Genomic DNA, 12919 nt, shown 5'->3' with positions numbered 1-12919 from the left:
GCAATATGTGATTTCTATTTGCTCTGCCAGTACAATTTTTCATAGAGTACTTTTGTGTAGGAAACATCGTTATCAAAGCTGATTTCCTGATTCCTCTGTGTGTATAATTCAAGCCAGTTAGTGTCAAACCATCCAGAAATGTGTCATTTTGAAACTAAGAACGCCAGGGCAATTTTGTTAATATACAAAAGTGGTCTTCCCACACAAACCTGAATAAATCCTTATTTACATGAATATCACACTTCAAGATGCAGTTACTAAGATCACTAATTGCCCTCTCTCTCTTTTACAGTACAAGGTTTATATTTGGGGTTTTTTGTTTTAGGTGTCAAGCTTTTTAAAATATGAAGATACAACATGCTCATATAGAGATATAGAGATGAATATAGTATTCTCCACAGAAAATGTTGCCAGTCAGGTGGCATTATGAAGTAGCTTGGTGGGCAGTATATTACTTTGCAATATTATAATATTTTCTGTTTTATAAATGTTACTTAGCTATTTAAAGCACAGATTATTTGCATACTTTAACATTTATTGATTTGTGCAACAATCATTAAAAAAAAGTATTTGTTTATTTTAGCTTAAAGGGACAGGAAACCCCAAAATTCTTTTATAATTTTGATAGAACATACAATTTTTAACAACTTTCCAATTTATATCTATCATCAAATTTGCTTCTTTTTCTTGTTTGCTGAAGGAACAGAATTGCATTACTGGCAGCTAGCTGAACACATCTAGTTAGCTAATTGCGAGACAAATTTGTGCAGGTACCAATCAACAGCTAGCTCCCACTAGTGTAGGATATGTGTGTATTCTTATTCAACAAGGTTTTTCAAGAGAACAAAGAACATTTGAAAATAGAATTAAATGTAAAAGGGACTTAAAATGACATGCTCTATCTGAATCATGCACATTTAACTTGGACTTTCCTTTCCCTTTATTGTTGGCTTAAATTTAGCCGAGTGGTCAGTATAATCAGCTGGGTGGTGTGCCTATTAAATAGGTCCTGGGGAGAATCATACTTTTACACTAGCTCAAAGGAAACCTATTGAGCTACAAGAGGACCCTTTACCAAAGTCTACTCGAGTACTCTTAGTGCAACCAAGGTTTAGAAATTGTCTCAGAAAAAAGGAAAGATTACCCAGCACAAGCTCATTTTCAGCTAATGAATCTAAACCAGTGATTAGACTTGAAACAAAATTATACCACACACACACACTAGACTGTTATAACACAGACTCAGCACTCTCCTTTAAACTTTTATTGTGATGTTTAAGGGGAACGTGGTTTCCCTGAAACGTCACAATAATTTTTTTTAATGTATTGCATTATGTGGATTTTTGTTTTCTTCTAATATTTTTATTGTGATATTTGCTTTATGTGTATATTACACTTTTTTTGTATTTCATTATTTTTTATTTTTTTTTATTTTACAGAGGACGTAAAGCAAGTTTTTGGACAAACCACTATTCATCAGCATATTCCGTTTAACTGGAACTGTGAATTTATACAGCTGCATTTTGGAAAAGATAGAAAAAGGCTCCTTCCTTATGCAGAATTTACTCAATTTCTCTTGGTGAGTCCTTTCTTGAAACTATAGTATCTTCAGGTGGGGTAGAGTAGAATTGGACAGTTGTTTAAAATAAATAAAAATCATATGCCCTTACTGAATCATGAAACATTTTGGGCTTTATGTCCCTTTAATCCCTTTGTGCCATTTGAGAGTAAGTATTAGATCACACACTTCTTTGCCCAGTGTACTGTTTTGACATACTACCTACGTCCATCACAGAGACAAATGTTGTGGTCCTCACTATCAGCTTAGAAAGCAGAGACTGCTGCTTGGGACAAAAGGATCTGCCTTTATATAATAAGGGAGCACTGATCGTGCTCCATTTACTATATGAAGACAGATTAACACAAATAGTGTCACTCTTTGTAACAAGTGTTGCTCTCTGTAACGATGATCGTTGGTGCCGAGTGGGAGGGAGGCGGGTGGATCAACCCAGCAAGAAGAAGGGAGGGGTGGGGATTCCCTACATTACGGAAACAAATATTACAGCAGGGTAGAGGGAGGGATGGGGCCCTTCAGCTACGGAAAATATAGGCTGGAGGGGGGACCCTACACTGCAAAAAAATAAAATAAACATGCGATCGTGCAGGGGGAGGATGAGGGGGTTCCACTTCACTACAGAAAAAATGCATATGACATTAGAAGAAAATGTATGGGGGGATCAGGGTGGTAGGTGAGTGAAAAGGGGTTCCTTAGACTACAGAAAAAAAAGAAGAAAATACCCCTAAACAGCATACTGTTTGACAGTCCCTAAGATGGTTGTGAACAGTAGGATGGGAGGGAGGGAAGATAGCTGTTTGGAAGGGATCAGGGTGTGGGAGGTGTCAGGTGGGAGGGTAATCTCTACACTACAGCTAAAATTAACTTTACAAACTCCTTCACTGCCAGGAGTTTTAGAAATGTGGTGCGCAGCTGCAATTTAACAGCCTTCTAATTGCCAAAAACAATGACAAAGCCAAACAAAGGGGGACCCCACAGAAGCTTTTACTACCATTTGTCTTATATTTGTCTTATAACTGCCATATTTTTTATGTGATTGTATTTGGCGGCCAAATAGTGGCATCAAATATACAAAAATGGACCTATATCAATACCTTGGGTTGTCTACTTTTAAAAATAATATATACAGTAGTTTTCATAGGTATATAAAAAAAAACAAAAAAAAAAAACAAGGGTCTGTTTTTGTTTAAAATGCAATGATGTCAAAAATGCTACAAATTCTCCGGTACTTTGGGCAAGTTTTTGTCTGAAATTCCCAGTAGCAAAGGGGTTAAATTGCTCCTTTAGTTTAAATAAAAAAGCTAAATCAAAGTAAGCCTAACAAGAAACAGATTAGGTAAAAAACAAAACAATCTCAGTGTAGCCACTACCCTTAGTAAGATAAATTATGTAATATGAGATATCTTAAGTTCTACTGCCACATTATTATTTTTTGCTGCAAAAGGCCTCTATTGAGCATGGAGCAAGAAACTTACTGGAGGTATTGTAGGTATCTCCTATGAATCACTTCAGGGTTAAAGGGACAGCAAAGTCAAAATGAAACTTTGTTTCAGACAGAGCATGCCATTTTACAATTTACTTCTATTTTCTAATTTGCTTAATTTTCTTGATACCGTTTTGTTGAGCATTACTAGGTACGCACAGCAGCAGCAGCAATGCACTCTTGTGAGGTAACTGTTGATTGATGGCTGCACATATATGCCTCTTGTCTTTTGCTCACCCACTGTGTTCAGCGAGTGCCCAGTAGGGCATTGCTGCTCTTACAGAAAAGGATACCAAGAGAATGAAGCAAATCTGATAATATAAGTAAAATGGAAGGATGTGTAAATTGTATACACTCTCTGGATTATGAAAGAGAAAACATTTGGCTACTCCTTTGCCTTCATGTAGAGACCACAGCCCCCCTTGTAGATAGCCCTTTAGGTATTAGATAGTTAAAGGGACATTGTACACTAGATTTTTATTTGCATAAATGTTTTGTAGATGATCCATTAATATAGCCCATCTGGTAGTGTTTTTGTAAAAAACACATTTTAATCTTGTAGTGTATTCAGTCCACGGGTCATCCATTACTTATGGGATATATTCCCTTCCCAACAGGAAGTTGCAAGAGGATCACCCAAAGCAGAGCTGCTATATAGCTCCTCCCCTCACATGTCATATCCAGTCATTCGACCGAAACAAGACAAGAAAGGAGAAACCATAGGTGCAGTGGTGACTGGAGTTTTAATTAAAATTTAGATCTGCCTTAAAAAAGACAGGGCGGGCCGTGGACTGAATACACTACAAGAGAAATAAATTTATCAGGTAAGCATAAATTATGTTTTCTCTTGTTAAGTGTATTCAGTCCACGGGTCATCCATTACTTATGGGATACCAAAGCTAAAGTACACGGATGATGGGAGGGACAAGGCAGGAACTTAAACGGAAGGAACCACTGCCTGTAGAACCTTTCTCCCAAAAACAGCCTCCGAAGAAGCAAAAGTGTCAAATTTGTAAAATTTTTAAAAGGTGTGAAGCGAAGACCAAGTCGCAGCCTTGCAAATCTGTTCAACAGAGGCCTCATTCTTAAAGGCCCAGGTGGAAGCCACAGCTCTAGTGGAATGAGCTGTAATTCTTTCAGGGGGCTGCTGTCCAGCAGTCTCATAGGCTAAACGTATTATACTACGAAGCCAAAAGGAGAGAGAGGTTGCCGAAGCTTTTTGACCTCTCCTCTGTCCAGAGTAAACGACAAACAGGGAAGAAGTTTGACGAAAATCTTTAGTTGCCTGTAAATAGAACTTCAGGGCATGGACTACGTCCAGATTATGCAAAAGTCGTTCCTTCTTTGAAGAAGGATTAGGACATAATGATGGAACAACAATCTCTTGATTGATATTCCTGTTAGAAACTACCTTAGGTAAAAACCCAGGTTTAGTACGCAGAACTACCTTGTCTGAATGGAAAATCAGATAAGGAGAATCACAATGTAAGGCAGATAACTCAGAGACTCTCCGAGCCGAGGAAATAGCCATCAAAAACAGAACTTTCCAAGATAAAAGCTTAATATCAATGGAATGAAGGGGTTCAAACGGAACACCTTGAAGAACTTTAAGAACCAAGTTTAAGCTCCATGGCGGAGCAACAGTCTTAAACACAGGCTTAATCCTAGCCAAAGCCTGACAAAAAGCCTGGACGTCTGGAACTTCTGCCAGACGTTTGTGTAAAAGAATAGACAGAGCAGAAATCTGTCCCTTTAACGAACTAGCAGATAAGCCCTTTTCTAAACCCTCTTGTAGAAAGGACAATATCCTAGGAATCCTAACCTTACTCCATGAGTAACTCTTGGATTCGCACCAATATAAATATTTACGCCATATCTTATGGTAAATTTTTCTGGTAACAGGCTTCCGTGCCTGTATTAAGGTATCAATAACTGACTCCGAGAAACCACGCTTTGATAGGATCAAGCGTTCAATCTCCATGCAGTCAGCCTCAGAGAAATTAGATTTGGATGGTTGAAAGGACCTTGTATTAGAAGGTCCTGCCTCAGAGGCAGAGACCATGGTGGACATGTCCACTAGGTCTGCATACCAGGTCCTGCGTGGCCACGCAGGCGCTATCAGAATCACCGATGCTCTCTCCTGTTTGATCTTGGCAACCAGTCGAGGCAGCAGCGGAAACGGTGGAAACACATAAGCCATGTTGAAAACCCAAGGGGCTGCTAGAGCATCTATCAGCGCCGCTCCCGGGTCCCTGGACCTGGATCCGTAACGAGGAAGCTTGGCGTTCTGGCGAGATGCCATGAGATCCAGTTCTGCTTTGCCCCAACGATGAACCAGCTGAACGAACGCCTCCGGATGAAGTTCCCACTCCCCCGGATGAAAAGTCTGGCGACTTAGAAAGTCCACCTCCCAGTTCTCCACGCCTGGGATGTAAATCGCTGACAGGTGGCAAGAGTGAAACTCTGCCAAGCGAATTATCCTTGAGACTTCTAACATCGCTAGGGAACTCCTGGTTCCCCCTTGATGTTGTCCAACTGAAATCTGATGAACCTCAGTGTTGCTAACTGAGGCCAAGCTAGAAGAGCATTGAATATTGCTCTTAACTCCAGAATATTTATTGGGAGGAGTTTCTCCTCCTGAGTCCACGATCCCTGAGCCTTCAGGGAGTTCCAGACTGCGCCCCAACCTAGAAATCTGGCATCTGTTACAATTGTCCAATCTGGCCTGCGAAAGGTCATACCCTTGGACAGATGGACCCGAGAAAGCCACCAGAGAAGAGAATCTCTGGTCTCTTGATCCAGATTTAGTCTGATTAATCCCCATTCCACTGACTTAGCATGCATAATTGCAGCGGTCTGAGATGCATGCGCGCAAATGGCACTATGCCCATTGCCGCTACCATTAAGCCGATTACTTCCATGCACTGAGCCACTGACGGGCGTGGAATGGAATGAAGGACACGGCAAGCATTTAGAAGTTTTGCTAACCTGGACTCCGTCAGGTAAATTTTCATCTCTACAGAATCTATAAGAGTCCCTAGGAAGGAGACTCTTGTGAGTGGTAATAGAGAACTCTTTTCCACGTTCACCTTCCACCCATGCGACCTCAGAAATGCCAGAACTATCTCTGTATGAGACTTGGCAATTTGAAAACTTGACGCTTGTATCAGAATGTCGTCTAGATACGGAGCCACCGCTATGCCTCGCGGTCTTAGAACCGCCAGAAGTGAGTCCAGAACCTTTGTAAAAATTCTCGGGTCCGTAGCTAACCCGAAGGGAAGAGCTACAAACTGGTAATGCCTGTCTAGAAAGGCAAATCTTAGGTACCGATAATGATCTTTGTGAATCGGTATGTGAAGGTAGGCATCCTTTAAGTCCACTGTGGTCATGTACTGACCCTCTTGAATCATGGGTAGGATGGTTCGAATAGTTTCCATTTTGAATGATGGAACTCTTAGGAATTTGTTTAAGATCTTTAAGTCCAAGATTGGTCTGAAGGTTCCCTCTTTCTTGGGAACTACAAACAGATTTGAGTAAAATCCTTGCCCTTGTTCCGTCCGCGGAACTGGGTGGATCACGCCCATTACTAGGAGGTCTTGTACACAGCGTAGAAATGACTCTTTCTTTATTTGGTTTGCTGATAACCTTGAAAGATGAAATCTCCCTTGTGAAGGAGAAGCTTTGAAGTCCAGAAGATATCCCTGAGATATGATCTCCAACGCCCAGGGATCCTGGACATCTCTTGCCTACGCCTGGGCGAAGAGAGAAAGTCTGCCCCCTACTAGATCCGTTTCCGGATAGGGGGCCATCCCTTCATGCTGTCTTAGGGGCAGTAGTAGGTTTTCTGTCCTGCTTGCCCTTGTTCCAGGACTGGTTAGTTTTCCAGGCCTGTCTGTAACGAGCAACAGTTCCTTCCTGTTTTGGAGCGGAGGAAGTTGATGCTGCTCCTGCCTTGAAGTTTCGAAAGGCACGAAAATTAGACTGTTTGGCCTTTGATTTGGCCCTGTCCTGAGGAAGAGTATGACCCTTACCTCCAGTAATGTCAGCGATAATTTCTTTCAAGCCGGGCCCGAATAAGGTTTGCCCCTTGAAAGGAATATTAAGCAATTTAGATTTAGAAGTCACGTCAGCTGACCAGGATTTAAGCCATAGCGCTCTGTGCGCCTGGATGGCGAATCCGGAGTTCTTAGCCGTTAGTTTAGTTAAATGTACAATGGCATCAGAAACAAATGCATTAGCTAGCTTAAGTGCTTTAAGCTTGTCCATAATTTCATCCAATGGAGCTGTGTGAATGGCCTCTTCTAGAGACTCAAACCAGAATGCCGCAGCAGCAGTGACAGGCGCAATGCATGCAAGGGGCTGTAAGATAAAACCTTGTTGAACAAACATTTTCTTAAGGTAACCTTCTAATTTTTTATCCATTGGATCCGAAAAAGCACAACTATCCTCCAACGGGATAGTGGTACGCTTAACTAAAGTAGAAACTGCTCCCTCCACCTTAGGGACCGTCTGCCATAAGTCCCGTGTAGTGGCGTCTATTGGAAACATTTTCCTAAATATAGGAGGTGGGGAAAAGGGCACACCGGGTCTATCCCACTCCTTGCTAATAATTTCTGTAAGCCTTTTAGGTATAGGAAAAACGTCAGTACACACCGGCACTGCATAGTATCTATCCAGCCTACATAATTTCTCTGGAATTGCAACTGTGTTAGTCATTCAGAGCCGCTAAAACCTCCCCTAGCAATACACGGAGGTTCTCAAACTTAAATTTAAAATTAGAGATCTCTGAATCCGGTTTCCCTGGATCAGATCCGTCACCCACAGAATGAAGCTCTCCGTCCTCATGTTCTGCAAACTGTGACGCAGTATCGGACATGGCTCTCACAGCACCAGCGCGCTCTGTCCTTATCCCAGAGCAATCGCGCTTGCCTCTTAATTCTGGCAATTTAGATAATACTTCTGTCAGGGTATTATTCATAATAGTAGCCATGTCTTGTAAAGTGATTTGTATGGGCGTCTCTGATGTACTTGGCGCCACAATATCGCACGCCTCCTAAGCGGGAGGCGAAGGTACTGACACGTGAGGAGAGTTAATCGGCATAACTTCCCCCTCGTTGTCTGGTGATAATTCCTTTACAGATAAAGACTGACCTTTATTATTTAAAGTGAAATCAATACATTTAGTACACATATTTCTATGGGGCTCCACACTGGCCTTCAAACATAGTGAACAAACAGATTCATCTGTGTCAGACATGTTTAAACAGACTAGCAATGAGACTAGCAAGCTTGGAACACTTTAAAATAAATTTACAAGCAATATAGAAAACGCTACTGCGCCTTTTAAGAAGCAAAAAAAACTGTCACAGTTGAAATAACAATGAACCAAATCAGTTATAGCAACCAAATTTTCACAGTAAATGTATTAAGTTAGCAGAGCATTGCACCCACTTGCAAATGGATGATTAACCCCTTAATACCCAAAACGGATAATCAATAGAGAAAAAAACGTTTTTTAACTCAGTCAACACACTGTCACAGGTCTGCTGTGACTGATTACCTCCCTCAAAAATGACTTTTGAAGTCCCTTGAGCTCTCTAGAGACGTCCTGGGTCATGCAGGAAGACTGAGACTGAATTTTTATTGCGCAAAAAGCGCTAAAATAGGCCCCTCCCACTCATTATTACAACAGTGGGAGCCTCAGTTAACTGTTTCTATGCAGAAATATAAGTCAGCCATGTGGAAAAATTCATGCCCCAATAAGTTTTATCACCAATGTACCTCACAAAAACGATTAAACATGCCAGCAAACGTTTTAAACATCCTTTTTTAAAGAGTATGTATCTCTATTGATAAGCCTGATACCAGTCCTTCTACTGCATTTTAAGGCTTATTACATTACTTCAGTATTAGTAGGATTTTCTTAGTCAAATTCCATTCCTTAGAAAATTACTTTACTGCATATACATTAATCAGCCTGATACCAGTCGCTTTCACTGCATTTAAGGCTTTACTTACATTACATCGGTATCATCAGTATTTTCTTAGTCAATTCCATTCCTTAGAAAAATATTTTACTGCACATACCTTATTTGCAGGAGACCCCGCACGCTATTCCCTTTCTGAAGTTACCCCACTCCTCAGAATGTGCGAGAACAGCCAGTGGATCTTAGTTACTTCTGCTAAGATCATAGAAAACGCAGGTAGATTCTTCTTCCAAATACTGCCTGAGAAAAAAACAGCACACTCCGGTGCCATTTAAAAATAACAAACTTTTGATTGAAGAAATAATTAAGTATAAAACACCACACTCCTCTCATGACCTCCATCTATGTTGAGGGTTGCAAGAGAATGACTGGATATGACATGTGAGGGGAGGAGCTATATAGCAGCTCTGCTTTGGGTGATCCTCTTGCAACTTCCTGTTGGGAAGGGAATATATCCCATAAGTAATGGATGACCCGTGGACTGAATACACTTAACAAGAGAAATGTATAGTTTTGCTTATTTTTTTTAAGAACATTGTGCTGATTTTCAGACGCCTAACCAAGCCCCACAGTGTCGGATGTATACACGTGTTTACAGACTCCTGCTGCTTCCTGTTTGTTATTTGTCTTTTCTTATGCAGGGGGGGGGGGGGGTCTACTCTTCTTGTTTTCCAAACTCCTTTCAGTGGGTGTCCCAGACTAACCTCATCAACAGTGCTAAACTGGGAGCTTCTAAGTAAGTTTTTAAAAGGTTCTATACTGGATTATTATATCAGTATCTGTGCATATTCTTTATAGTAGTGTCTATTACATGCAGACCCCATGCTCTCAACCATTCTTTTGTCCCCAACCTGATGTGACATCACTGAATGAGATAACAAAACTAATTGTATAATTTGAGGAAAGATGTCGGCACAGCAGAGATTACAGGTACAAATTCCCAAATCCGGAATTCCAAAGTTATTCTGAAATCCTGACTTTAATATTATTTGCTGTATAAAATGACTTGTAAATATTGGATAAATGACATAATATATTGTGTTTATACTTGGTCCCATCCCCTCTCCAAACTGTCCCAGTTAGAGATTTAAATATTCCAAAATCCAAACTATTCTAAAATCCAAACCTTTACCAGTCCCAAGCAGTTTGGATAAAGGGTTTTCTACCTGTATTATCATCATTTGTATAGCACTGCAAAATTCCATAACGTTGGGACATGCCCCTACATATTTTATACAGTGCTTGGGTACAAAATTGAACAGATTGCTGCTGTGTTTAAATAGAAAATGAAGTTTTAACGATTATAACTGAAAAAATTATTCTCACGCATATGTAGCAGTACAAATATAGTATGCATGTACATTGGCCTCTCTTGCATAGTAGCAGGCAGCGGGATTTCGCCAAGTACCCCCAACAGGCAAGGTTTTCATTGTACAGACAGAAAGAGAAGCCAGGAACAAATAACTGCTCAGTGTCTTGTTCTATGGCCCTGTTACTACCTGGGAGTAGCTTCTTTTTGCCCAATTGTGCTTTTCATAGAGGAAAACTTTCCTGAAGTATATCAGTTTGATCCCGCCTAAAAAGGTCAATTCAGACCCGAAATACCAGGTAATTCTCCTCTGAACCATGGAAACTGTAACTCCAGACGATCCTTTGGGCCTCATCTGTGAGGTGAAGCCATATCCCTCTAAGTACATTGGGCAAGGAGTCCATGTCTGGTTCCACCCATTACCCTTGGGGAGACTTTCCCCAGGGTCATAATACAAATACAGACAGAAAGAGAAGCAGTCTGCCAGGAACAAACAGGTTTTTGAACAGGTTTTCAATATTGTTGAACTAGTGCACAGGTGATCAGCTGATCAGTAACCATGGTTACTAACCTGCTCTCAGCCATAAGCTGATTTTCACCTGTGTACTGGTTCAGCTATAATTAAAACCTGGCCTGTTGGGGGTACTTGGGGATTGAGGTTGAGTAACAATGTTCTACAGAGTCCTACTCAAGAAGGATGATCTTCCTGGAGTCATTCTTAAGTAATCGATTACTCCATACTAGTCAGAAAAAGCCATCCTTTAGTATGCCCACAGGCCAAAATATTTAAATGAGATGACCCTAGAGTCATTCACTGGCTGTTCATGCTTGTGAAGTAATCGGTAACGTAATCTGCTAATCATTCTCCAAATCATCACCCAGAATTCTTTTTTACCTTAGCTGATGACTTTAGAAGTCATTTGCACCTCCATAAGAGATCATCAGGCTTGTAAAGTAGTTTGTTGATCATCTGATTACTCCAGTATGGTGTCTAAAGTAAAGTAATTAAAAATTATTAATGAAACATTTTGGATTTCAGAATAAGTTTGTATTTTGGAATACTGGATTTGGGGAATTTGTACCTGTAATAACAATTTAAATAGTTTTACTTAGCTTAAGAAAAACAATTACCTCCAATGAAAATTAAATTGTTTATTTTATATTGAAACCATACCATTTTTAGAATTCACTTTCATTTTTACTGCTTGCCCCTCCCTCCTCACACTTAGGTCCTTGTGCAAATATATTTCACTCTAAACAATCTTTTTATTCATTGAGCTTTGTGAAATTTTGTTAAGGGGTTGATTCTTTGTACATGGAATTGCCGGGTAACAATGGTATTAAAGGGACATTAAAGTCAAAATTTAACTTTCATGATTCAGATTGAATATGTAGTTTTAAACAACTTTCCAATGTACTGTTTATCTCATTTATTTCATTCTCTTGCTAGCCTATGTTGAAAAGCATACTTAGGTCGGCTGAGAAGCAGCAATGTACTAATGGGAGCTAGCTTCAGATTGGTTCCTGCACATATATTCCTCTTATCACTGGCTTACCCAATGTGTTAGCTAGCTCCCAGTAGTGCAGTTGTTTAAAATTGTATGCTCTATCTGAATCATAACAGAAATGTTTTTGTTTATACCCCTTTATAACTTTGTACGTTTATTTTAGAACATTTTTACTGTGAAGAAGTAGCATGTTATTTCTGCACACACAGATACAAAACTTACAGAAACCTCTGGGAGAGTATGACATTGTGAATGGATTAATAGATATCATTTACTCATTACAGCCATGAATATGCAGCCTCATGCTGCATAATTAAAAACAAATTCTTATTTCAAGATTAATAACCTTATAGATTATAATGTATCTTTAGATAAAAAAATGTATTTATTTAAATAAAAATACCGGTAAATCTGATTTTAAATAAAAAAAAAAATCTGAATAAAAAACCCCCCCGTAAACTAACTTTGATTTTTGTACTTTGATCTGAATCAGATCATATGCTCTGTGATATTAATCTCTGACATCATAGTGAGAAACCAGTGGAGGGATTTAAAAGGATACATTGAGATAATGTTAAATTGTGTAACAACAATATGTAGAGTCTATAATCAGATTGCATATAGACTAATGCTTGCCAGTGTGTAGTCCGAACATAAACAGTGATAGGGAGAATGGTTACTAGAGAGAAAAAATGGGTGTTTTAATCTTGTGTTTACATCTTTGCCGATGCTAAGGAATATGGAAGCCACAAGCCAAATGCAAGTCCAGTGCCTGACCATTCAGATAATTTGAATAAGCCATGTTTTTTCATCAGACTTGCTGGCACATATATCTTTTAGAAAAATGTAGCACTGGACATCACAAGTCATTTTCACCTAATATTTTAGTATACATACATCCAATTATTGATCAGTTGCACCTGCTTTCCCCTTTCAAATGCCCATGGATATTGTACTTGTTCCATTCCTCTTTCATGTATGGTGACACTTCTGAGTTCCAACATGCTACACAGTTATAGCTTAGGTTATGCACAGGCACATTAACATCTGTCCTTA

The 12919-nt window shown here is 39.7% G+C and overlaps 1 protein-coding gene across 1 annotated transcript in view; it reads left to right on the top strand.

The window, feature by feature from the left end:
* The window catches only part of SLC25A13 (solute carrier family 25 member 13), a 396949-nt gene that overhangs the window by 90886 nt on the left and 293144 nt on the right, over positions 1–12919 (top strand). The window contains exon 5 of the mRNA XM_053714082.1: positions 1440–1579. Coding sequence (XP_053570057.1) covers positions 1440–1579 — 140 coding nt within the window. The remainder of the gene's footprint in view (positions 1–1439; positions 1580–12919) is intronic.

This window comes from Bombina bombina, chromosome 5, assembly GCF_027579735.1.
Source record: "Bombina bombina isolate aBomBom1 chromosome 5, aBomBom1.pri, whole genome shotgun sequence".
NCBI classification, from domain to species: Eukaryota; Metazoa; Chordata; class Amphibia; order Anura; family Bombinatoridae; genus Bombina; species Bombina bombina.
This window is presented reverse-complemented; position numbering and strand designations above follow the sequence as displayed.